The 25,392-nt window shown below is 43.7% G+C and overlaps 2 protein-coding genes and 1 long non-coding RNA gene across 3 annotated transcripts; 2 read left to right on the plus strand and 1 right to left on the minus strand.

Annotated features, from left to right (window-relative positions):
• Positions 1 to 785: 785 nt before the first annotated feature.
• LOC133452150 (uncharacterized) lies at positions 786 to 5,774 on the minus strand. The gene is made up of 3 exons (XR_009783243.1): positions 5,645 to 5,774; positions 5,407 to 5,457; positions 786 to 821 (listed from the first exon to the last, which is right to left on the minus strand). It is a non-coding gene; the product is annotated as an uncharacterized LOC133452150 (long non-coding RNA).
• Positions 5,775 to 8,527: 2,753 nt separating this feature from the next.
• Positions 8,528 to 10,805, plus strand: LOC133452406 (E3 ubiquitin/ISG15 ligase TRIM25-like). The gene has a single exon (XM_061731680.1). The coding sequence runs from the start codon at positions 8,598 to 8,600 to the stop codon at positions 10,269 to 10,271; it is 1,674 nt and encodes a 557-aa protein (XP_061587664.1). The 5' UTR covers positions 8,528 to 8,597; the 3' UTR covers positions 10,272 to 10,805.
• Positions 10,806 to 18,388: 7,583 nt separating this feature from the next.
• On the plus strand, positions 18,389 to 23,859 carry LOC133451848 (tripartite motif-containing protein 16-like). The gene is made up of 2 exons (XM_061730991.1): positions 18,389 to 18,405; positions 22,188 to 23,859. Exons 1-2 carry the CDS (start codon positions 18,389 to 18,391, stop codon positions 23,857 to 23,859), a joined length of 1,689 nt encoding a protein of 562 aa, XP_061586975.1.
• Positions 23,860 to 25,392: the final 1,533 nt, after the last annotated feature.

The following is a 25,392-nucleotide window of genomic DNA, read 5'->3' on the forward strand; positions in this document are numbered from 1 at the left end:
CCTTCAACATCCTCCACCGACAGTGTGGACAGACACACGATCCTTCACGTCTTCCAGGAGTCCATCTGTATCCAGCAGAAAAACGTCCCGTCGGGGCGAGAGGGCTTCCCTCTGCCGTCTTCTCGGAGAGAAAATGTGGTCAATTATCTGAGAGACCAGCTGACCAATTCCATGATTGTAGAAAGTTTCGGAGGATGTGAAAAGAGAGGCTCTAAAAGAGAGACAAGACAGAACCAGACAGAGAGCAGCAGCAGGGCAGATAGGGAGGGAGCGGGAGCAGAAAAGCGTCCGCCTTCGCCGAGAGCAGGAAGTAGGAGGTAACAACAACAGGCCATGGAAACGGCTTTCACTGATTTGCATGCATGTACAGCACTAAAACATTGTTGTTTGTGCCTCTTGGGGAGAGAGGAAACCAAATTCTGGAATCAGGAGTGAGTTGCAGGTCCTCAGCTTCATGATATTGTCTTACAAAAGGACCCAGATCCCTCCACTGTAAACTGTGTGGCCGTGTCAGAATTGTAAAATACAAGGGTGGAAGTCAGAACCTCATGAGTTACACTGAGCCATCTTTCTCCACATGACTGATCTGGCCCAAAAGAGACGTGAGCTGTGCAACGGAGATCACCGGGTGTCGTGGAATCAGTGTCATCTGTAGAAATGTGCTCATGTGCTACATGTGTGAGGTGCGTAGTTCTAGGTGATGTGGTCATTTGCCAGATATATGCACATGTCAGTGTGGCACAATCCAGCTGCACAGGGTCTCACCTGACCTTTAGTCAGACCTTTGGTCTCTGTGGTTGTCTGAGGGAATGTGTAGTGGTCTGTGAAGAAAGACACACAATACTAAAGACAAATAAAGGAAATAAAAATACAAGATGGATAAAACAATTAAAATAACTCATTACTAAAGCTAAAACCAATAAAATCACACATCTCTAAAAATGAAAAAGACAAATGAAAAATGTCCTCCACACCTTCCTGACAAGCTGAGACACAGCAGAGCGGTGAGTATCATCGTATCAAAACACCTAACAGCTGCTTTCCAGCCACAGTTTTTTTTTATATTTTGTATTTGTAATATATTGTATTTTCCTCTAAACTGCTGATTCCTGGAGAGAATATAACATCTTGAATTACGGCAATATTGAATGCATATCATGATAGAAAAGTAACACAAAAAAATTGACTGATCAATGACCATACTTTTAGTTAATTAAGTCTTTATAATTTAGTTATTTTTAGTTAACTTTACAAAGTTATTAATACACATGCTGCTACCTAAAGGTAAAAAAATCACCTTTTTTTATCAAGTGTGGTGTGTAATGTAACCACCAGATGGAGACAGATTATCTTCATGTAAAAATAAAAAGGTTCAGCTTTGTTATTTTCTTGAAGGGAACATATCTATGGAGGATTTTTTGTGCCAAAATTAAATAAATAAATACATCATTAATTAATTAAAATGGGAATGAAATATATCATTAATTAATTAAATGTGTCATTAATTAAAATTAGAATGAAATATGTCATTAATTAATTAAAATACAATTCATTTTAAGTAAAAATATATATATTCATTATTTCAGCATTAAATTAATTAATGACACATTTAATTAATGATTTCGTGTTGCGTGTGAATCATGAAATGTAAAACTGCATTTAATTAATTAATGACACATTTAATTAAGTTTTTCTCAGTCGCTTTGGTACATTTCTCAGATCATCCTCGACATTTGCAAAACAGTATGTGCATTTCTCAAAACAGTTCGTACAAATAGCAAAACACCATGGATTACCTGCAAAAGCCAGTCTCTTGCTCAAAATCCTCAGTTCATCTCTCAAAATTAAATATCTGTGTCAATGAACGTGTCAGTGCATCAGAATCACAAGTGCTTGTGTCATTGTGTACGGATAAGACAGTCACATTGCTTAGTCATGTTCCCTGTGAAGTTGTCTTGCAGTCCTATGTGGAAAAAATATAGTAATGCAAAACACAAAATTGAGTAAGATAAAATGTCACTGTATATAGTATACTTACTGTATATTGTAAAATGAAAGTAGAATACTGTCATATTGTATGAAGCATTACAGAAAGTATACAGTATTACAGTACAGTGCCTATTGTTAGATTACATACCTGTTCTGTCGACGAAAAGTCTGAACGATTGACGACACAGTTGTTCTCCCAACATTTGGCTGCACCCTTCGACCAGCCTCGGCCATTGTAAGCCCATGATTGAGAACATGGTCTACAAGTGTAGCTCTTCTCTCATCAGGAACGCGCATATGTCCTCGGCCTCTTCTGCCTCTTCCTCTGTTTTGCCTCCAACTCCTCCGCCACGCAGCCTCACTCCTCTTCCTCTTCTTCTTCTCTCTGGCTGTTGACCCCGTCCAATTCCTTGTCCTTCCATTGTCAGACATTGTAACATTGTGTTGTGCTCTGGCTATATGTATACTTGCCAGCTGATAGTTCATGAGATGCACCTTTGAGCTATTTCAGAAAACTGGTTGATCATTGGTTGATCTAATGCTTGACATATTTCCCTTCATTACAGAAAGACAAGATTCACCTGGGAACAATTTACCAATTCAGGCCAGATTTAGAAACAAAGTCTAATAGAAATGTATAGAAATATGCTGACATATTATGACAACTTGTTCAACCATTTTGCATGTAAAGACTTATGCGATGAACTAATGCCTAAATGTTGTGGGGGGTGAGACTATTCAACAGAGACCCATTATAATACATTTTGATCAACATGACATAAACAACTGATAATGTAGGAAACAGCAGAACATTGTACATTATCATTTGCATGGATGACAAATGCATTTGCAACTTGTTCAAAGAAATGAGAAACTGCTTTTTTGATGTGCACAAGTGACACAATGATGTGAAGATTGAACAAGTAGTTTTGAGAATTTCAATTCTGATCTGAGAAATGTACCAAAGCGACTGAGAAAAACTGTAACGATTTCGTGTTGCTGAATAATGAAATGTAAATGTAAAACTGTCAGTTTCACTCGTCAAACTCAGTGGGCGGAGCTAACGCAAATCTAGTGGAATCCACTGCTTTGGTCTGAAACTGGAGGTAGAAGAGGAGCCTTTCTAAACATGACAGCTGTGAGTTGCGTGTTGTAGAGACTTGCGTGATGCAGCAGCAGGTATCTGCTGTGACGGAGCCGCTGGAGCCGGAGGAGTTCTGCTCAGAGCTTCTTCAATCAAACTCGCTGCTTCTCTCAGCAGCTCTGGGCAGGATTTTGACATATTGTACACCTTGCTGTTTCAACATTTGTGGTTAGAGGACCGAGGTTTCAGTGGTTGCGATAACATTTTGGAGTAGAGTAAAAAATTTGGAGTAGATTTAAAAATTTTGGAGTAGAGTATCCAAACCAACGTAGAGGTGAATAGCGCCACCTAGTGTATCGTAATGTGTTCACAACATGGATGTATGGTTCACAAGCCCTGCAACAATCCATTATGTGGATTCGATTTGCCTTGACTTGATGTGCAGGGGAACCAATGAGGTGTTTGGAATCCGCCCACTGAGTTTGACGAGTGAAACTGACAGTTTTACATTTACATTTCATGATTCAGCAACACGAAATCATTAATTAAATGTGTCATTAATTAATTAAATGCAGTTTTACATTTCATGATTCACACGCAACACAAAATCATTAATTAAATGTGTCATTAATTAATTAAATGCTGAAATAATAAATATATATTTTTACTTAAAATGAATTGTATTTTAATTAAATAATGACATATTTCATTCTAATTTTAATTAATTAATGACACATTTAATTAATTAATGATATATTTAATTCCCATTTTAATTAATTCATGATGTATTTATTTATTTAATTTTGGCACAAAAAATCCTCCATACATATCTTGCAAACACAAGCATGTGTATCTGACGAAACTCTGAGTTCAAAATCTTTTAAACACCAAAACCTTGTTGCTGTGCCACCCAAATTTAACCAAATGTCATCCAGAGGGATTGTAAAATGCAGATTGTAGGATGCAGATTGTAAAATGCAGATTGTAAGATGCAGATTGTAAGATGCAGATTGTAAGGGCTTTGTGACGTGACAGACACAGACAACAGTAGAATTATCCCCGCGATCTTTGCTCCATGTAACTCAATATCATTCTGCATGCGGTCCCTCTTATGTGGGTCGTTCAAAGCTGTAATGTTAACTTCATAACAGGGACAACTTTCATCTAAAACACATCGTAGACATTTCTTAAAGACCCAATGTCAGCTTTTTCTCCAGAACGTGTGCTTTTAGGGTTGATTGAGGCAGGATTTGGACCTATTTGTCTATTCCAATAGGTTTTGTACCTTGTCTTCTTTTTTTTCTTTTACTGATAGTTATCTCATGGCCCACTGCACAGAAACACCTCCGACAGGTGGGGGGTGGAGGTCTGACAGCCAAGGCTCAGCTGAACGGGTCCAAACATGTCTGAACAACTGTGGGGGGGCAGAGTCCCTCCACAACCATGAGACTGATGACGTCAGACAGGAAACATCTAGTGAGAGTTCCTGCTGCTGAAGGTGGATCCTCAAGCTGGAGACTCATGGGGGAACTTAGGCTTGCCCACATTATTTTCCCCTTTTTGTCTTCATTCTTGTTAAATACCAGCGTAAATAGATCATGTCCAGCAGCGCTTCACCTCCTCCTGCAGCCGTTCGTCAGGGGTTTCCTCCAGGCAGGAAACAGTCCACGGTGGAAATTAATTAGAAACCGATGCGCTGCTGATGCTGGCTGGTAAAGCAGGAAGTTACAACGAAGAAAGAAACAACAGCTTATTTATTTTATTCATATTTGTCACAGCTGCTGGGTGCAAAGGTCTGTGCTCGTACTCCTTCCTTCACCGTTGTTCTGTAACGCCACCACTGGAAACAGCTGGTAAGGAATAACAGATACTTTCAGACTGATTTAGCAGTTTAGTTATGATTTCCTGATAAAGTCAGGTGGTTCCCCGTTTTCATTCATTCATTTTGATAAGTCATCTTCTTTATTAGTTATTAATAACTATCATTAAACAATGATTGATAACGCTCTAATAACTGAACCAGCACTCCCTTTGTGGCACAACGTGATCCAGGTCCTGATCCAGGTTTCTTCCCTCTTAAAGGGGAGTTTTTACCTGCCGTTGTTTATGTAATAATTATCAACAAGGTGGATTTAATCATGTAAGAGCAGCTGCTCTCTTTCAGGATTCAGATCCCAACTGAAAAAAACTACAAGGCGTCTGCTCGGAGAGGAAAACTGGTTTATTAATTTGCAGAACAGGTTCTCAGCAGGAGAGATGTACCTGCATGAAACAATAACAAAAGCTGGTCACAGGTGTGATTACAAACAACACACCATGTAATAAAAGCTCACCTGGACCTTCCAGCTCCAATCAATAAAGGTCAGCCATCCCTCCTGCTGCACCTTTAGGGGGTTGGCTCTTATTAAAAGGATTAATAAAATTGTAATAAAAACAGTGTTAAAACCATAAAGAAATGATGGCTGACCACCCATAGTCCAGTTTCTGGAATACAAAAATAAACATTTTACTCTCTGACAATACATGAACTAAAAAAAGAATCAAAACAACAAGTCAAAACAATCAAAACACCTTAGTAGAGCTTCATCCTGGACACGTCCCCCAGCCGTCCTCTCACCTTCACTCCAGCACTTATGCCTGAGTCCGTTGCTGCTACACAGATTCTGGACATTTGTGTAGTCCACATGTATCAAGACCTGAATGCTTCCTACGTCTTGCAAATGTGACATGTATAAAGAACGGAGCCCTTTTTTATTCCAACACACTGATTAGTACATCAGAGGAAACGAAAGTTACGCCTGTAACTACGGTTCTATGAGTCCCGGATGACCGCCAGGCGGTGCTGTAAGCACTGGATATCTCCCCTCGCGCATGCGCATGTCGAGTACAATACCAACAATGTCACGTCACCCGTGACCCCTGCATGACCCCCGGAAGGGGTATATCTTCCGGCGTCAAGCATGGGATCGACTCCTAGAATCTTCTCGCGAGAGCACGAGGATTCCGAGTGACCGGCAGGCCTGGCGGTCATCCGGGACTCATAGAACCGTAGTTACAGGCGTAACTTTCGTTCTATTTCGTCCCTACTGACCGCCAGGCGGTGCTGTAAGCACTGGATGACGAATACCAACAATGTCACGTAGGATCCCGGTCACTTACCTCACTGACCAGGGGCAGAAGGACCCGGGAGTAGAACCACGCCCAATGTTTGGGGAGTGGCGACATTGATCCGGTAAAATCTGGAGAACGTGTCTGGCGACGTCCATGAAGTCGCGGTGCAGATGTCCTCCAGAGGCACCCCCTTCAGGGCAGCCAAGAAGCTGCAACGCTTCTGGTCGAGTGGCACCTCACCCCCACTGGTAAGGGGCGGCCACTGGCCCTGTAGGCATGCTCGACGGTGTCCACCACCCAGTGGGACGGCGCTGTCCAGAAAACAGCACGCCCCCTGTTCGGGCCACCATGGCAGAGAACAAGCTGCTCCGACCATCGCACAGGCGCGGTAGCATAAGCAGCGAGGGCCCGTACGGGGCACAAAGGGCTCGGCCCACTCTCTGCAGGACCTAGGGCAGGAACGCCACGTTCGGCCACAACATAGCCCCTGAGCTGACTGACAGGGCATGTAACTCATCGACTCGCCGATGTCATAGCGAGGAGAAAAGCTATCTCCATAGAGAGCCACTTCAGGCCCACCCGGGCCAAGGGCCCAAAGGGTGGAGAAGAGCTCGGGGGTTTCTATTTATGTTTATGTTCTGGTTCTCTGGAAAGCGTCTAGAGACAACATCTGTTGTAGTAGACGCTATATAAATAAAATTGAATTGAAAACTGGGGCCTTTGGGCTCCTCGGGGGGGCGCAGCCTCAGAGCCCCCCGAGAAAGAGAAACCAGCCGGTGGCACTCTCAACCAGGGCAAGTTGCGACGAAATGACCGCCACATACACCCTTAGAGTGGACTGAGCACGGCCACCATCCAGGAGGGACCGAAAGGAACCCCAGGATCGTGGCCACGGGGCAAAGAACAGGGTCCTCTGCCCTGTCTGCACACCAGGCAGAGAATCTCCCCCACTCGCACTCATACCAGAGGCAGCTGGGAGGCACATGGGCATTTGAGATGCCAGCCCTGACGGGTTCAGGACAGCTTGACAACAATGGGTCGGGCGCCGCAGCGGCCAGACCCAGAGCTGAAGACGACGGGGTCGGGGTGCAAAACCTGAATCCCCGGCTGGGAAAGACGGTCCCTCTGGGGGGCGTCATGTTGTGTCGCAGCAGAGGAAACTATGTTTCCCCGGTCGGAATGGGGCCACCAAGAGGAGCCCTCTGGAGGACCCTCTGCAAAGTCGGCTTGTGCCGGGAGAGGAAGTCCGTCACCCGGTTCCTGTTTCCAGGCAGGGACATCGCCCGAAGGCCGGGCAGGCGAGGAGCTGTCCCGCTAGGAGGCCCCGAGACACCTGCAGCAGCTGTGCAGAGTCGGTGCCCCCCCTGGTGGCCGATCAAGGGACAGTGGACACACTGTCCGACCGAACCGGCACGTGACTCCCCCACAGGAGTTGCAAAAAGTGTTAGAGTGTGAAGTGCAGAGCCCAGAGCTCCAGCACGTTGATGTGGCGCGTGCAGACCCGGGAGGACCACTGATGACAGCCTCCCGGCAGGGAGGGGACAGCGCCTAAGGGCACACCCCTCAGCCGGAATGTCCCGCCTTTCCAGGGTGCAAGGGTATAGACACACACCCGCGAAACCCTGACCAGCCTGCGCCTGTGCCTCTTGGCATCCAGGCGAGGCTGTCCAGCCACATTGCAGGGGCGTAGCGACAGCAGGCCCAAAGGTATAAGAGGGGCAAGGGTAGCCACCATGCACCTGGTGAAAAAAATCCTCGGTGACAGGGAGAGCCCGCACAGGAGCACCCTGAACCGACAACGGTGGCCCCGGTAGGCGACTACCGGTGACGTGCTGCGACCGGCACGTGAAACAAGTGCCCTGTAGGTCCACAGTTGCAAACCACTTCCTCCACACCAACGCAGAGCATCCGCTGTGGTCAGGCCTCCGGAAGGGCAGGACCTTCACGTATTCGTCGAGGTCCCTCAGGTCCAAGATGGGACGACGTCCGTCGTCTCTCTTGCTGATGAGAAAGTAGCTCAAGTAGAACCCCCAAACCGCGGCGGGGGGTCCACCGGCATGATGGCGCTCTTGGCAAGTAGGGCGGGCAACACCTGAGCCCAGTAGCTTTTAAAGATTTCTGATGCAAAAAGGGAAGAGAAAGTGTTTGTATTTCAAACAACTTCTCTTCCTGGAATCTGATGCTGATGAACGTCCCTCTTCTTCCTGCTCTCGAACCAGCAGATCCAGTCTGACCAGTGTTTGCTGGTTCCCTCCCCTGCAGATCTGCAGCTTGAAGGCGGGTCCGAACAACATGAGCTGAACACTGAGAGCTGACAGCCTCCTACTCTGCACACGGGATTTATAGATCAGAGCTGATTCTAGTTTCAGTGTTGAGGAAGTGTAACTGTCTCAGTCTCAGTTACAGAGGTGAAATGGCGCAGAAAGGAGCTCAGCTGGACCAGGAAACCTTTTTTTGTTCGATCTGTTTGGAGGTTTTAAAGGATCCGGTGACTATTCCATGTGGACAGAGTTACTGTATGAAATGTATTAAAACCTACTGGGATGAAGGAGAGAAGAAACTCCCCAGCTGTCCTCAGTGTAGAGAGACATTTATACCGAGGCCTGCGCTGGTGAAAAACAACAGGTTAGCAGCTGTAGTGGAGAAGATGAAGAAGACTGGACTCCTAACTGCTCCTGCTGATCACTGCTATGCTGGACCTGAAGATGTGGCCTGTGATTTCTGCTCTGGAAGAAAACTGAAAGCCATCAAGTCCTGTTTAGTCTGTCTGGCCTCTTACTGCGAGAAACACCTTCAACCTCATCATGATGTGGCTCCATTAAAGAAACACAAGCTGGTGGATCCCTCCAAGAACCTGCAGGACAACATCTGCCCCCGTCATGGTGAGGTGATGAATATGTTCTGTCGTACTGATCAGAAGTGTATCTGTTATCTCTGCCCTGTGGATGAACATAAAGGCCACGACACAGTCTCAGCTGCAGCAGAAAGGACTGAGAGGCAGAGAGAGATGGAGGTGAGTCGACAACAAATCCAGCAGGAGATGCAGGACAGAGAGAAAGATGTGAAGCTGCTTCAGCAGGAGGTGGAGGCCATCAATCAGTCTGCTGATAAAACAGTGGAGGACAGTGAGGAGATCTTCACTGAGCTGATCTCTCTCCTCCAGAAAAGAAGCTCTGATGTGAAGCAGCAGATCAGATCCCAGCAGGAAACTGAAGTGAGTCGAGTCAGAGAGCTTGAGGAGAAGCTGCAGCAGGAGATCACTGACCTGAAGAGGAGAGACGCTGAGATGAAGCAGCTCAGACACACCGAGGACCACTACCAGTTCCTCCACAACTACCCCTCACTGTCACCACTCAGTGAGTCCACACACTCCTCCAGCATCAACATCCGTCCTCTCAGATACTTTGAGGATGTGACAGCAGCTGTGTCAGAGGTCAGAGATCTACTACAGGACATCCTGAGAGACACGTGGACAAACATCTCACTGACCATCACTGATGTGGATGTTTTACTGCCACAACCAGAACCAAAGAGCAGAGCTGGATTCTTGAAATATTCATGTGGAATCACTCTGGATCCAAACACAGTAAACACACGGCTGTTACTGTCAGAGGAGAACAGAAAGGTGACTTTTATGGACCAACATCAGTCTTATTTTAGTCATCCAGACAGATTCACTAAACGTCCTCAAGTCCTGAGTAGAGAAAATCTGACTGGACGTCATTACTGGGAGGTGGAGAAGAAAGCAGATGCAGTTCGTGTAGCAGTTTCATACAAGAACATCAGCAGATCAGGTAGATGGGAAGAAAGTAGATTTGGATTTAATGACAAATCTTGGTCACTACATTGTTCCTCAGACAGATATGTATTTTGGTACAACAACATTCAAACCTCCATCTCAGGTCCTCAAAGCTCCAGAATAGGAGTTTACCTGGATCACAGAGCAGGTGTTCTGTCCTTCTACAGCGTCTCTGGAACCATGACCCTCCTCCACAGAGTCCAGACCACCTTCACTCAGCCGCTCTACGCTGGAGTTTATGTTGGTTTTACTGATGGAGCCTCAGCTGAGTTCTGTCAACTCAAATAGACTTATTTACTTCATGTTTTTACCCCAGTTTTTCTTTTCTTCTCAGAGATAAACGTCTCAAACTCTGATGGATGGAGGGATGTTTTTGTTCTATAAGTTGATGTTTTGTTGTTATTTCCACTTTTGTAAGTGGAAGTTGTTCTTTTGTAGTTTCACCTGGGAAATATTAATAATCTTAACATCTTGTATATCAGCTAAAAAAACATAAAAATAAGGCTTTGTTGTAATTGTTGTTAACTATTAGTTTTGATGTGTTTCTATGTTGTATTTCTCTTTTCTTCCACTTCATGGACTCCAACAGACGAGCCACCAGACTTTTTTCATCTTCTTCATCTCCAGTATCGTGTCAAGTAAATGATTTCAGAAATGTTGCTGACCAGCAGCAACACAGCAAACAGTTCAGTAAAGCCTCTAATTGGTGTAAACTAGTGTGTTGGGGCCGGTAGTCATAGCTGCAGCTGCAGGACCAGACCAGATCTGCAGATCAGATGTTGTTGATGTCTAAATCTGTTGAGGATGTTTCATGTTTAACAATCTGGATATTTTGTAAGAAATAAAACTTCTGATGTTCTAACAACGTGTTGTCTTGAGTTTTCATTCTAGGACTTGACTCAGAGGGAGAAAATATGAATCTAATATTCAAGTAAAACTGTGGCAGTTTTCCTCCTGAAACATCCCAAAGTACAGAGTTCATGTTCACAACAGATCATATTTCTGGATTTAAAATCCCTTTTTCCTGTTATACAAAGATGGAATCAGTGAATTAAAACAGTAAACAGTTGAATCCACTGGTTGTCAAAGTGGTTAAACAAATGTAGGTTCTAAGCTGTCAATCACCTGTAAATACCTCTATTAGTTCCTGATTTCTGCTGAATTACAGGAACTCCAAGCTTAATTTGCATGTTTTTGACTATTTATTTTTTGAATCAAAACATGATAAACCAAACTGATTCATCAACTCTCAGAACTTTCAGATGTTAAATTGTACTTATTGTTTTACTTTTAGGGACTTAATCCTGAGTTTAACCTGGAAAAGTCTGGGTTTCACTGATTTTTTTCAGACACCAGATAAAACACACTAGGGTACAGATTTACTAGATCGTACAACATGGTTTAGTTAATTAACTACTTGATTTAGTCTACCGTAGTCTAGTGTATATATATATATATATATATATATATATATATATATATATATATATATATATATATAAAATCATCATCTACATTTTGATTCATTTTTGATTTATTATATGCATTTGTTTTATTCACTTTTATGTTGTTGCGGATGCAAACTTTCAGACATTTTTGGTTCAGACTTCTCTTCTGTTGGTGGATGATTTGAAGGCTCCACCTCCCTGAGCGCTGCAGAGGAAGTAAAAAACAGTGACAGGTGCGTCTGTTATCTGATCTGATACTTTCTAATCTCATGTGTTAGCTTGAATAAACTGGTTTCTCCGTCCTGCTGTAATGGTTTTTTAGTAGTAGACACTTTACTTGTCATTGAACCAGCGTCCCGACAACAAAATATGTTTCCAGTTCAGCCCATTCAAGAGAACAGAAAAAACAAAGCAAACGATAACATAGGACATGGGTAGACAGGTGCCTGGGGCTGCAGCCATGAATAAGCGTCACCCTTATCATTAGCCGGGAAAGAGAAGGGGAAAAATCTTCATGCTGTGTATGAAGGGGCCAAAAAATACCGCAGCATTCTCAAACAATTTAACAGCATCATGCTATTGTCCTTGATGTTATCAGCAGCTCGGTATAATTCTGATACAGGTCCACAGGTGTCATGAGGGGACGGGGGGGGCTAGTGGGAGCAAACCGTCTTGTTTCCACACATCCAGGGAGATTGTGGCTAGACAGGCCTGCCAGGCCGCCCTGGCAAGGCCTCCAGTAATTTTCCATCAGTCTCTTAAAGCAGCTAATCTGCAATTCTGTTCAAGAAACTGATCCATAGTGATGTCTGTGGACTGATGCAGACTGAGATACTTTGTAACCTTCGTTGATTTCTTCTCCAGCTGCTGTAAATTTTACTTAAAGGGGACCTATTATGAAAAACACGTTTATTCTTGCTATAACATACGATATGATCCATCCAGTGTGATGTGGCTTCTACGAGCCGTTCAGATTCTGCTCCCGTCGTTACGTAACGACGGGAGCGATGCGTGAAACCACGGCCACAACTAACTCCGCCGGCCGGAGCTTCCGCCATTTTTTCGTAGCGGTGTATCGCGTCATTCAGGCAGCCAATCAGCACAGAGCCTCATTATCATAGCCCCGCCAACTCAGAATCCTGCATACAGAAGGAGGTTAGAGAATAGGAAGATAAAGACATGACATAATATATTTAGCAAAAACAATCAAAAGCTTGTTTTTAAGACATTCAAGGCCTGTTTAAAATAGATATTAGATGCCATAATAGGTCCCCTTCAATGAAAGAAAAAAGGTGAAGTCTTGAGCAAATTCAAGGAATCTGAGAGAACATTCTCCAATGATTGTGGACACAAAGTTGCAAGACTGAGATCAGATAACGGTGGGGAGTACACTTCATGCGAGTTTCAAGAATATCTGAAGGCTCAAGGAATCCACCATGAGATGTCTGTACCTCATACACCTCAGAAAAATTGAGTTACAGAAAGAAAAATAGAAGGACATTGATTGAAGCAGCTAGACGCATGTTGTCACATGCTAAGCTACCAAAGATGTTGTTGTCTGAGGCTGTAGCAACAACAGCTGACATGCAAAACAGGTTGCCGACATCTGTCCTGAAGCAAAAGATACTCTACCAACGATGGTCTGGCAAACACCTGACGAGAGTGTTTCATTGTGTTGTTTATACATATGTCCCAGATGCTGACAGACTAAAACTGGACAATAAAAGCTGTAAAGCTCAGGTTTGTGGGCTATGACAACAATGCAAAAGGTTGTCATATGTTCTATGAAGAGAAACATTTCATTTGAAAGGATTTAATCTTTAATGGGTCAGAATTTGACTGGAAACAAGAGGTGGATTTTTCCTGTCCAGATAAAGAGGTGATTACCATCACAGAAGAGGAAGAAACAACCCATGATGACATCACTGTCAATGAAACTGTTGAAGGAGGAAGCAGAATCAGAAGGGCTCCAAAGAGATGCAGCGAGTTTGCAGATATGGTGACAGCTGATCATTGTGCTAATGTATATTCTGTCACAGAACCAAGCACACTGAAAGAAGCATTAAAGTGTCCAAATGCAAAACGAAGGCAAGAAGCAGCTGAATATGAGTCACTGCTAGAAAATGAAACCTGAGATCTGGTGGAACTACCAAAGGACAAAGAGGTCCTAGGGTCAAAATGGGTGTTCAAAGTCGAGCATCAAAATGACAGAGAAGTGGAGCGATATAAGTGCAGACTTGTTGCCAAAGGTTCCTCACAGCTGCATGGTGCTGACTACGATGAAACGTTTCCACCCGGAGTACGTTTGAGCTCAATTCACACATTATTATCCTTTTGCCAAAATAACCTAAATGTACATCAAATGGATGTTGTCACTGCATTCTTAAATGGACACCTGGAGGAAGAAATCTACATGGACCAACCTGAGAGACACATCAAACCAGGTCAGGAGCATCTTGTGTGCAAGATGCACGTTGTGAGGTCAAAAAGCGCAAGCCACAACCAAGGACTCTAGCCCAAGCCATAGCTAGGAACGTGCTCAGCCCCAGCCAAGAGCTCGGTCCCAAGGCCGGCCCCCTGAACTGGAGCTCCAAAGGAGTCCCACTGAACTGTCTCGCCGGCCGGCCCGGCCCAGAGCCCAGGCCCCCTGAACTCTGTCTGTGTGTTGGCCTGGTCATCATCCCTATACTTGTTGAGAATCATCAGTTTGAGCCCTTCCTTAAACAAACTCATGCCTGGACGTTTATTCCAGACCTTTACACCACTGACTGAGGTGCACATTCTCTTTATGGTTGTTCGAACACTCCTGGTTCTGAAGTTCAGGCTTCCTCTGTAATTACAACCTCCCTCTCTATCAGTAAAGGGTTTCAGTATAATATCTGGTAGTTGTTTGTTTCTGGCTTTATACATCCAAAGTTCATTTGTAGTTCTCAGCATATACTATGTCTTTAACTTCCGTTCCACCTCTCCCACCAGTATACCTTTCTCTTATAGCATCAATTACGATTATATACAAATGGAGAATTATGCAAATGAGGCTATGCTGTCATTTAGTGTCTTTCCAGACAGCCAACAGCTTCTTTCCTTGTGGAGAAGTTGGCAACACTGGCTGGTAGCCACAATTAACTTTGATTGATAAACCGTGGGGGCAACTTGGCTGCACTCATATGCAAAACTGCTCGTTAGAAACCAGTGGGTCATGTGACCTATCGCTTCGTCCATTGTTTTTTACAGACTGTGGTTTGGGCATCAACAATGTGAGTGATCATGGCTGTACACTCATCGACTGTCCCACTGACATTAATCTGCCATCACATCTCTGTACATTCACTCCTCCACAGGTGGAGCGTTGTGGGCCTCCAGGGGGCACTCCTGTCTCACCTGGTGGAAACAGTCTACCTGCAGTCTGACGGCGGGCTCGGCTACACCGGTCACCTGCGCAGGGCTGTGGCACCGCCTGACACCTGTCAAGCACTTGCCCTTCCCCTACCGACGAAAGAAGCTGCTGCTGGGCTGTAGGTCCAAACCATTCTTGTCAGAGAAAAACCAGAACCACACGTGAAGTTCAACAAAGCTTTCACATTTTTACCTTCATTTTGGAAAATAAATAAATGAACCATTGCATCTTGTTTTGTTGAGTCAATAATGAAATAATGCAACACATCAGCCAGTTTATTACCTGGTGAACATAATAAAGTTGGTTGGTGACTGAATCTCTTGTGTCGTTTATCTGAGGTCGTATTCACCTCGTTGTAAATCACATGGTTTTTATTGTTCAGATATGTAAAAACCTTTGAACTAAGAGAGGGAGGGCGAACTTTTGAACACGACTATAGATACTCTTAGGTGACGAGTGACATGAGCTGGTTCAGTCAACTCAAGCAATATGTTACACTGACACACACGCAGACGTAGGTGGACATGAAATGATTCCCAAACACAAACACACACTTTATGTGATCCAAAAGCGAGTAAATCTCAATTCAAATTTAAAATACTTTATTCACACCCACAGGGAAATGTAGTGTTGCAGTAGTTTCCATGATTCAAGTCTGTTCAGAGGCTTATTGTAGCGTTATTGCTATGGGCAGGAAGGATCTCTGTAGAGGTCTGAAGGATCTCCTGTAGAGGTCTGTGTTGCAGCAGATCTGAAAAAGTATCCTCCTTCCAACAATCATGTCCAGAGGCTCCAGAACAGAATCAGCCTTCTTCATTGGTTTCTTCAGTTTCTTTAAGTCTCTGGTTCTGATGCTGCTCCCCAACAGATGACTGCAGATGTGACTGAACTCTCCACAACAGACTTATAGAAGATATTCAACATCTTGCTGCAAATGCTGAAGGACCTAATCCTCCTTAAGAGGTAAAGTCTGCTATGTCCTTCCTTGTAAACAGCCTGCAGTTTGCTGTCCAGTTTAACATCAAGGTATTTATACTCCTCCACCACCTCCACTTTTTCTCACGGATGGAAAAACTATAAAACTTAGTCCTGATCCACCTAAAATCCACAACCTCCTTTGTCTTGTTCACATTCGAGATGAGATGATTGTCCCCACAGCATGCTACAGAACGATCCACCAGTTCTCTGTCCTCAGTCTCTGATTCACTACTGCAGAGTAATCTGAGTATTTCTGCAGATGACAGGACTCTGTTGTGCAACCAAGGGAGTGCTGGTTCAGTTATCAGAGATTTAATTATAATTGTCTTACGATAGTTATTGATAACAGTCAGGCAATACACAGAACACATCTGATGTATGCTTATGTTTCAGAGAAGTTGGATGGTATCAATTACCATTTTTTAATTTAAAAAAAATAATGCAAAAAATTCTGATCACGGGCCTTTGCAACCAGGAAATGTTACAAATCTGTGTAAAATGTGTAAAAATCAACTTCTCTCATTCAAATGAATAAAGTGTTAAAAGATAGTGAAACAACACTTGGGATAAGGTTCTTATACCTAAACTACACATAAACTTCAGATTATATATTTGTGTATATGTGTGTGTGTCATGATGGCTGTTCATACACGTGAAAAGAAAGAAAGATGTCTGACAAAGTCACGTGGTGACTGAGTTTCGCGTGATTCAAAATGTCAGACGAGATTTCATCTCATCCAGTGAGAATAAAAAAGAACTCGGAGGCTGAAATGGCCAAGATAAGACTGTGCTTGTGTGTGCAGGGGTTAGTAGGAGAGGATGAGAGGAATGGAGAAGAAAGTAAAACCCAAGACACTAAACTTCTCACCACCAGAAAACCAAGCTCTTCTGATGTTTCCAACACAGAGACACACCAATGTGAAACTAACTGCACATGGTCTTTCAACTGGGAAATGAGGAAGGGCTTTGTTTTCTGTTGTGGAAGAACACGTCAACAACATCCAGCAATGTGGATGAAGTAATATACAAATGATAGAATAAACAAACGAGCTAATAATAACAGTGGTGACGGTGTCAGCTGTCCTGCTCACAATGTAAAACCAGAGACGTTCAATAAACGAGACCCCCCACTACGGTTCGGTTTCCTGTATCTGTGTCACTGGGTTTCCCCACTGCCCCGCCCCTTTAGGAGAAACAGCAGGTCCTGAGTCTATTGAGTCCTATGGGAAAAGTGAACGTGAGCACAGATTATTACCAATTCCTTCGCCCCATAGTAACCTAAGTAAATATGGGACCCATTTTTCAAAAGCCACAAACCTTCTGAACATTCTGACACCAAAATGGCAATTTTCAGACCGACAGATTAGGAGAAAATGAACTTTGTTTGAGACCTGTCTCTGTCTGAGCAAAACACTCTCGCGAGATTTGGCTCTCATAGCTCTCCTCAGAGCCGTCGGTCACTGCAGAACTGCCAACGTCGTTTTCCCATCGGATAAACTGAAATTTAAAATTAAAATAAAACTTGCTTCTTTGCTTAATAATACTGTTATTGTTATTATTGAAGTCTTTTTGGAAGTGAAAAAAAGAATATTAGACTGATCCGATGATTGGTATCAGGTTGATATAAGACATTAAAGTAGCAGATAAAGGGCAGCTTGGTGGCGCAGTGGGTTAAGCAGCGGCTCATATACTGAGGCTACAGTCCTCCTGCAGCGGTCGCAGGTTCGAATCCCGGCCTGCGCACCTTTGCTGCATGTCATCCCCATTCTCTCTCTCTACCCCCTTCCTATCTGCAACTTAAATAAAGGGCCACTAGCAAATATTAAAGTTGTACTGTATCTCGTTCACAACACTTCCAAAACGATGTGGGGAGAGGGGTGACCACGCCCACTTCGGAGACAGGAAGTGTATACCATTTCATACCATTGGCAGAAACGGTAATGCGTTATCTTCTGTATAGAGTATCTTTGGTAAAACTTAACTAGTTAAATATGCTAACTATGTTTCTCTGCCCAGGCACGTAACAGCCTCTTATGTGGATCATTGTAAGTGAAGAAAAGGTATTGGTCTGGCAAGCCAGCGTTCCCTAGTAATCAGCTGGATGGTTACGCTCCGCAGGTCATCCTAGTGAAGAGCGTCTCTCTCTCCTGCTCTCCTCTTCTCCGTGTGGATGCAGCATGAGCTCTGCAGCTGGACTTCCTTCAGCTCCAGGTCGGTCCGAAGGCGTTCAAGTCATCGAGGAATGCAAGGGTCCCTTGTTCAGCTCATCGGGGGCTCAGAACGTTCTCAGGTCACTCGTTGCAGCGCTGCAGACTGTGGTTGCCATTTCCAGGCGATAATGGAGAAGGCCGGAATATAACCAGTAGATTTTCATGCTAAAAAAAGTAGCTGTGGCCTTCTTTATAGCTCACAGAGAACTCCATGGGAGAGGGCTTGGGAGAAAAGAGGGAAAAGAGAGAGAGAAGGGGGAAGCCTGCCCTTTATCGCCGGGCCTGGGCTGCAATAAATCGGCAGCAGCCCCTCCTGTGTTTTGGGGTCCTTGCCCAATGAGGCTGCTGTTCCTTATCACTGAAAGGCTGTAAATGCAAAGTCTGCAGGGGTTTTGAGTCATTATGGAGGTTCCTTTGTTTCAAACCACGCGGTCAACATTAAGAAATCGAGACTGGCCTCAGAGTTGGGCCTAGGAGCTAGACCTCAGAATTGAAATGAAGTCTTCCAATGTTCAACACAGGGCTGGGGCCCAACAACCCCCACTTGTCCTGGAAGTCTGAGGTGTACGGAGAAGAGGAGTGGTGAGAATACAGTCCCCTGTGGTGCTCCTGTGCTGCTGACCACCTGGTCGTCAGTAATCCAGGTGACAGTGGAGGCTCCACCTGTGTCTTCTGGAGGTTCTGACGTAGTAATGCAGGCTGGATGGAGTTAAATGAACCGGAGAAAACAAAGAACATGATCCTTACAGTGCTGCTGCTTTGTCCAGATGACAGTTGGTTGAGGCAGGTGAACGACAGCATCTCCACCTCCACCCCCACGATGAGAAACAAACTGCAGTGGGTCCTGGAAGGTGCTTCTTTGCTTATTCAGGTGGGCCAATAAAAGTCTCACCAGGACTTCATGAGGAGATGTTGAGTTACAGGTCTTTAGTCACGAGAAGATGGATGAGAATTATTAAGAAAACTATGAATGTTTGATCTTGTTGCCGACAATCAGAGTTACAGTTAGTTGTTTCTGGAGCTGAATGACGTGATGGTTTTATGTCTTGTGGGGTTCAGAGCTGCTGCGGAGCTGAAAAATGTGTTTCCCATTCAGAGAAACACCCACGCCATACTTCTTACTTTTTGTAAATGCAACCTGGATAAAGGATGGATCCCTTTATTATCCTAACAACAGACTGATTATTACATCAGAGGAAACATTATGTTCTTTCTCATTTATTGAAGCTGTAACACGTCTAAACTGGGAATTGAACCACTGACTTTCAGATGAGAAGCAGATCTCTTTGAAGAGTCACCATCACCTCACCAAGAAATGTTTTATTCACATTTTTATTCAAATAAACAAGAACAGCTTTGAGACAAAATTAAAAATGTATCTATTGTATCATTGTTGAGAAACAGGCATTAAAACGATCTGGAAACCTGGAACGGGAGACTGATAGTAGTTTTTAAACAGGAACGTTTTCTGTTCTGAAAGAGTTAAAGAGTTTTTCAATTCAATTCAATTCAATTTTATTTATATAGCGTCTAATACAACAGATGTTGTCTCTAGACGCTTTCCAGAGATCCAGAACATGAACATAAACATAAACATAAACCCCCGAGCAATTATTACATAAACAATGGCAGGTAAAAACTCCCATAGTGGGAGAAAAGCCTTAAGCGGCAAGGAAGTGGCAAGGAAAAACTCCCCTTAAGGAGGGAAGAAACCTTGAGCAGGACCAGGCTCATAAGGGGGGACCCTCCTGCCGAAGGCCAGACTAGCAGGCATGTGGAAGCAGAAACGGGATGACCGGGGACGGGGGGGGGGAGACGGGGGACCGGGACAGCAGGCCAGAACGCAGCTCCCGAGGCTCCGGCCTGCAAACATGCACAAAAGAGGAAAAAAAGGGTGCCAGCACAAGAAACTACAGGAATGATGGACAAAAACGATAGCTATGAGATATTTATAATAAACAAAATTGGAAATGGAGAAGAGAGGAAGGGAAAAGGAGAGGAGAAGAAGGGTGAGAGGCACCGCCCAGCGGATCATGTCGGTGCCCCCCTGCAGCATAAGCCTATAGCAGCATATCTACCGCGAAGCTATATTTGAGACTAACTATTATAGTCTTGTTCTATAGCTGCAACTATGACTACTGACTCTAACACACTAGAGTTTACACTACCTAGAGATTTACCAACACCAGCTAGAGGTTTACTAAACACTAACTATAGGCTTTACTGAACAGAAAGGTTTTAAGTTTAGTTTTAAAGGTGGAGGTGGTGTCAGCCTCCTTAACCCAGATTGGAAGTTGGTTCCATAGTAATGGTGCCTGATAGCAGAACGCCCGCCCTCCAAATTAGATTCTCTAGGAACTACAAGTAAACCTGCACTCTGAGAGCGGAGAGCTCTGCCAGGAACATAAGGCACTATCAGGTCTTGTAAATACTGCAGAGCTAAGCCGTTTTGGGCTTTATATGCAAGTAATACAATTTTAAATTGGATTCTGAATTTTACAGGTAGCCAATGGAGCGACGCTAACACTGGAGAGACGTGGTCTCTCCTGCTGATTCCTGTCAGTACTCGTGCTGCTGCATTCTGGATCAGCTGGAGCCTATTCAGCAAATTACTTGGACATCCTGCTAACAACACATTACAGTTATCCAGTCTAGAAGATACAAACGCATGAACTAGTTTTTCGGCATCACTCTGCGAAAGGATTTTCCTAATTTTTGCAATATTACGGAGATGGAAAAACGCTATTTTACAAACCTGATTAACATATGGTTTAAACGACAAATCCTGATCAAAAACAACACCAAGGTTTCTCACAGTTGCACTGGAAGACATCGCAACACCATCTAATCCCTTCCTAAGATGCTCTGGACCAAGAATGATAACCTCTGTTTTATCTGAATTTAGAAGCAAGAAATTTCTGGACATCCAGTCCTTTATGTCCCTAAGACATGCCTGAATTTAACTAACGGTTCTGTTTCATCCAGCTTCATAGACAAATCGAGCTGCGTATCATCAGCATAGCAATGAAAGTGTATGCCGTGATTCTGGATTATACTTCCCAATGGCTGTATGTATAAACTGAACAAGATTGGCCCTAGCTCTGAACCCTGCGGAACACCATAACAGACCCTTGACTGTTCTGAAGAAACCTCATGTACCGTACATGAACAAACTGGAACCTGTCCGATAGATATGATTTAAACCAACGTAGAGCTGTCCCTTTAATCCCAACAACATGCCCTAACCTGTGCAGTAAAATGCCATGATCTACAGTGTCAAAAGCAGCACTGAGGTCCAGTAGAACCAATATGGACACTAATCCCTTATCTGAGGCCATAAGGAGATCATTTGTGACTCGAACCAGTGCTGTCTCTGTGCTATGATGCATTCTGAACCCTGACTGAAAGACTTTCAAACAGATCATTTCTATACAAATAGTCACATAACTGGCTTGAAACTGCCTTTTCCAGAATTTTAGATACAAATGGAAGGTTGGAAATTGGCCTATAATTAGCTAAGGTGTCTGGGTCAAGAGAAGTTTTTTTTAAGTAAGGGTTTAATTACTGCCACTTTGAAAACCTGTGGTACATATCCTAAGTTTAGGGATAGGTTGATTTGGTCTAGTATTGTCGTACCAATAAGAGCATACATACATACATGTGGTTGACTTAGCTCTATTGACGAGTGAGGTCAGCTCAGGGAGGTCTATAGGATCAAAACAGTCTAGAGACAAGTCAGAGCCTAGGGAAGTCGCTAAAGCTGAAGAAACGCCCACAACCGGCTGGTTGATTTCTTGTCTAATTCTCGTGATTTTACTTTTAAAGAATCTCATAAAGTCTTCACTACTGAGAGCTGCAGGAATGCACGGCTCAACAGAGTTGTGACTCTTTGTCAGCCTGGCTACAGTGCTGAACAGAAAATGTGGGTTACTTTTGTTATCCTCTATCAATGTTGAATAATAAGCTGTTCTGGCTTTGTGAATGGCTTTTTTATATACTATTAGAATATCTTTCCATTCACCATTTTTATCTCAGACAACTTCTCCTCATGGACTCTGAGCCTCATAAACCAGCAGCTCGACGCTGGACACGTTTCCTTGTTCCCTCCCCTGCAGATCTGCAGAATAGTTTCAGTGTTGAGGAAGTAAAAACTTCAGTCTCAGTTATAGAGAGGAGAAATGGCGCAGAAAGGAGTTAAGCTGGACCAAGAAACCTTTTCTTGTTCGATCTGTTTGGAGGTTTTAAAGGATCCGGTGACTATTCCCTGTGGACACAGTTACTGTATGAACTGTATTAAAAACTACTGGGATGAAGGAGAGAAAAAAATCCCCAGCTGTCCTCAGTGTAGACGGACTTTCACTCAGAAACCAGAGCTGGTGAAAAACACCATGTTCGCTGATTTATTGGAGCAGCTGAAGAAGACTGGACTCCAAGCTGCTCCGGCTGATCACTGCTATGCTGGACCTGAAGATGTGGCCTGTGATTTCTGCTCTGGAAGAAAACTGAAAGCCATCAAGTCCTGTTTAGTCTGTCTGGCCTCTTACTGCGAGAAACACCTTCAACCTCATCATGATGTGGCTCCATTAAAGAAACACAAGCTGGTGGATCCCTCCAAGAACCTGCAGGACAACATCTGCCCCCGTCATGATGAGGTGATGAAGATGTTCTGTCGTACGGATCAGAAGTGTATCTGTTATCTCTGCTCTGTGGATGAACATAAAGGCCACGACACAGTCACAGCTGCAGCAGAAAGGATGGAGAGGCAGAAAGAGGTGGAGGTGAGTCAACAACAAATCCAGCAGGAGATCCAGGACAGAGATAAAAATGTGAAGCTGCTTCAGCAGGAGGTGGAGGCCATCAATCAGTCTGCTGATAAAACAGTGGAGGACAGTGAGGAGATCTTCACTGAGCTGATCTCTCTCCTCCAGAAAAGAAGCTCTGATGTGAAGCAGCAGGTCAGATCCCAGCAGGAAACTGAAGTGAGGAGAGTCAGAGAGCTGGAGGAGAAGCTGCAGCAGGAGATCACTGACCTGAAGAGGAGAGACGCTGAGATGAAGCAGCTCTCAGACACTGAGGACCAAAACCAGTTTCTCCACAACTACCCCTCACTGTCACCACTCAGTGAGTCCACACACTCCTCCAGCATCAGCATCCGTCCTCTCAGGTACTTTCAGGATGTGACAGCAGCTGTGTCAGAGGTCAGAGGTCAGCTACAGGACATCCTGAGAGACACGTGGACAAACATCACCGTGGCCATCACTCATGTGGATGTTTTACTGCCACAACCAGAACCAAAGAGCAGAGCTGGATTCTTGAAATATTCATTTGAAATCACTCTGGATCCAAACACAGTACACACACTTCTGTTACTGTCAGAGGAGAACAGAAAGGTGACTTTAATGAAGAAACATCAGTCTTATTCTAGTCATCCAGAAAGATTCAGTGTTGTTTCTCAGGTCCTGAGTAGAGAGGGTCTGACTGGGCGTCATTACTGGGAGGTGGAGAAGAAAGCAGATATAGTTGGTGTAGCAGTTTCATACAAGAATATCAGCAGATCAGGGGATGAAAGTGGATTTGGATTAAATTACAAATCTTGGTCACTATATTGTTCCTCAGACAGATATTTATTTTGGTACAACGGCATCACAACCTCCATCTCAGGTCCTCAGAGCTCCAGAATAGGAGTTTACCTGGATCACAGAGCAGGTGTTCTGTCCTTCTACAGCGTCTCTGAAACCATGACCCTCCTCCACAGAGTCCAGACCACCTTCACTCAGCCGCTCTACGCTGGAGTCGGGATTTACAGTTCTGGAGTCTCAGCTGAGTTCTGTAAACTCAAATAGACTTATTTACTCTTCATGTTTTATTGATTTTCTTTTCTTCTCAGAGATGAACGTCTAAAACTCTGATGGATGGAGTTTTTGATCTATAAGTTGATGTTTTGTTGTTATTTCCTCTTTTGTAAGTGGAAGTTGTTCTTTTGTAGTTTCACCTGGGAAATATTAATAATATTAACATCTTCTATTTCAGCATAAAAACAGAAATAAGGCTGTGTTGTAATTGTTGTTAACTGTTAGTTTTGATGTGTTTCTATGTTGTATTTCTCTTTTTTTCCACTTCATGGACTCCAACAGACGACCCACCAGACCTTCTTCATCTCTCTTCATGTCTGCATTCACACTCGTTTCCTCATTGATTAGCAAACCAAATGTTCTTGTTTTCTTAAGATAAAAATATTTTCTAGACTCGAGCGCAAAGTAAATGATTTCAGAAATGTTACTGACCAGCAGCAACACAGCAAACAGTTCAGTAAAGCCTCTAGTTGGTGTAAACTAGTGTGTTGGGGCCGGTAGTCAAAGCTGCAGCTGCAGGACCAGACTAGATCTGCAGATCAGATGTTGTTGATGTCTAAATATGTTGAGGATGTTTAACAATCTGAATATTTAGTAAGAAATAAAACTTCTGATGTTCTAACAAAGTGTTTTCTTCAGTCTTCATTCCAGGATTTGACTCAGATCTGACGGAGAAAACATGAATCTAATATTCAAGGAAAATTGAGGCAGTTTTCCTCCTGAAACATCCCAAAGTACAGAGTTCATGTTCACAACAGATCATATTTCTGGATTTAAATGTGTCTTTACTGATTTTACTGCTCTTGTTCTGGCAAGACTTCACTCATAAAAGGAGGCTTTAAATCTCCACAATCCTCTTTTCCTGTTAAATAAAGATGGAATAAGTTAATTAAACCAGTAAACAGTTGAATCTCAGTTAAATGGACCCGTCTTGGGTGCAGGAGCCGCTGCAGGAACATGTTCTGCTTGGAAGATGCTGCTGGACGGTACCAGAGGGCGGTGCAGCGGTTCAGCTTCACTCTGCAGGGTGGAGGTCTGGGAACGTGGCTCAGGAAACCTCCCAAGATGGCTCACTTTACCGTCAGCGTGTTAACAACTGAGTGCACGTTGTGACACTAGACGTAGTAAATGTTTGACTTTTAATGGGCCGTGAAGCCTGAGAGCAAGGGTCAAGTAAACTTTGAGTTTCAATGTGCAGGTGAACAGAAGCAGCAATAAAAATGAATCATGATGGAGACAGAAGCTCATCTGGACCTCTGGGGATGTAAAGTCAGCTCGGGTCGTCACTCCTGTGTTCCCAGGTTTCTAGAACTTCCCCAGACCAGGATCACACTGGTGTCTACACTGATGTTTAGAAGACTTTTCTCAGTTAAAATGATAATAATCATATTAATACGTGGATGTTTTTCTGAATCAGGTTGATTTAAAAATTGAAAAACTGGGGCAGGATTCACCAATATGTTCTTAAGAACGGTCTTAAGAAATGTCTTAAGATCTAAAATTAAGAAGTTCATAAGAAAGTTC

Source organism: Cololabis saira, chromosome 10 (assembly GCF_033807715.1).
Source record: "Cololabis saira isolate AMF1-May2022 chromosome 10, fColSai1.1, whole genome shotgun sequence".
Taxonomy (NCBI): domain Eukaryota; kingdom Metazoa; phylum Chordata; class Actinopteri; order Beloniformes; family Belonidae; genus Cololabis; species Cololabis saira.

What these genes read in the sequence shown, in the direction of transcription:
- LOC133452406 (XM_061731680.1), top strand. Translation starts at nt 8,598, where the DNA reads ATGGCGCAGAAAGGAGCTCAGCTGGACCAGGAAACCTTTTTTTGTTCG.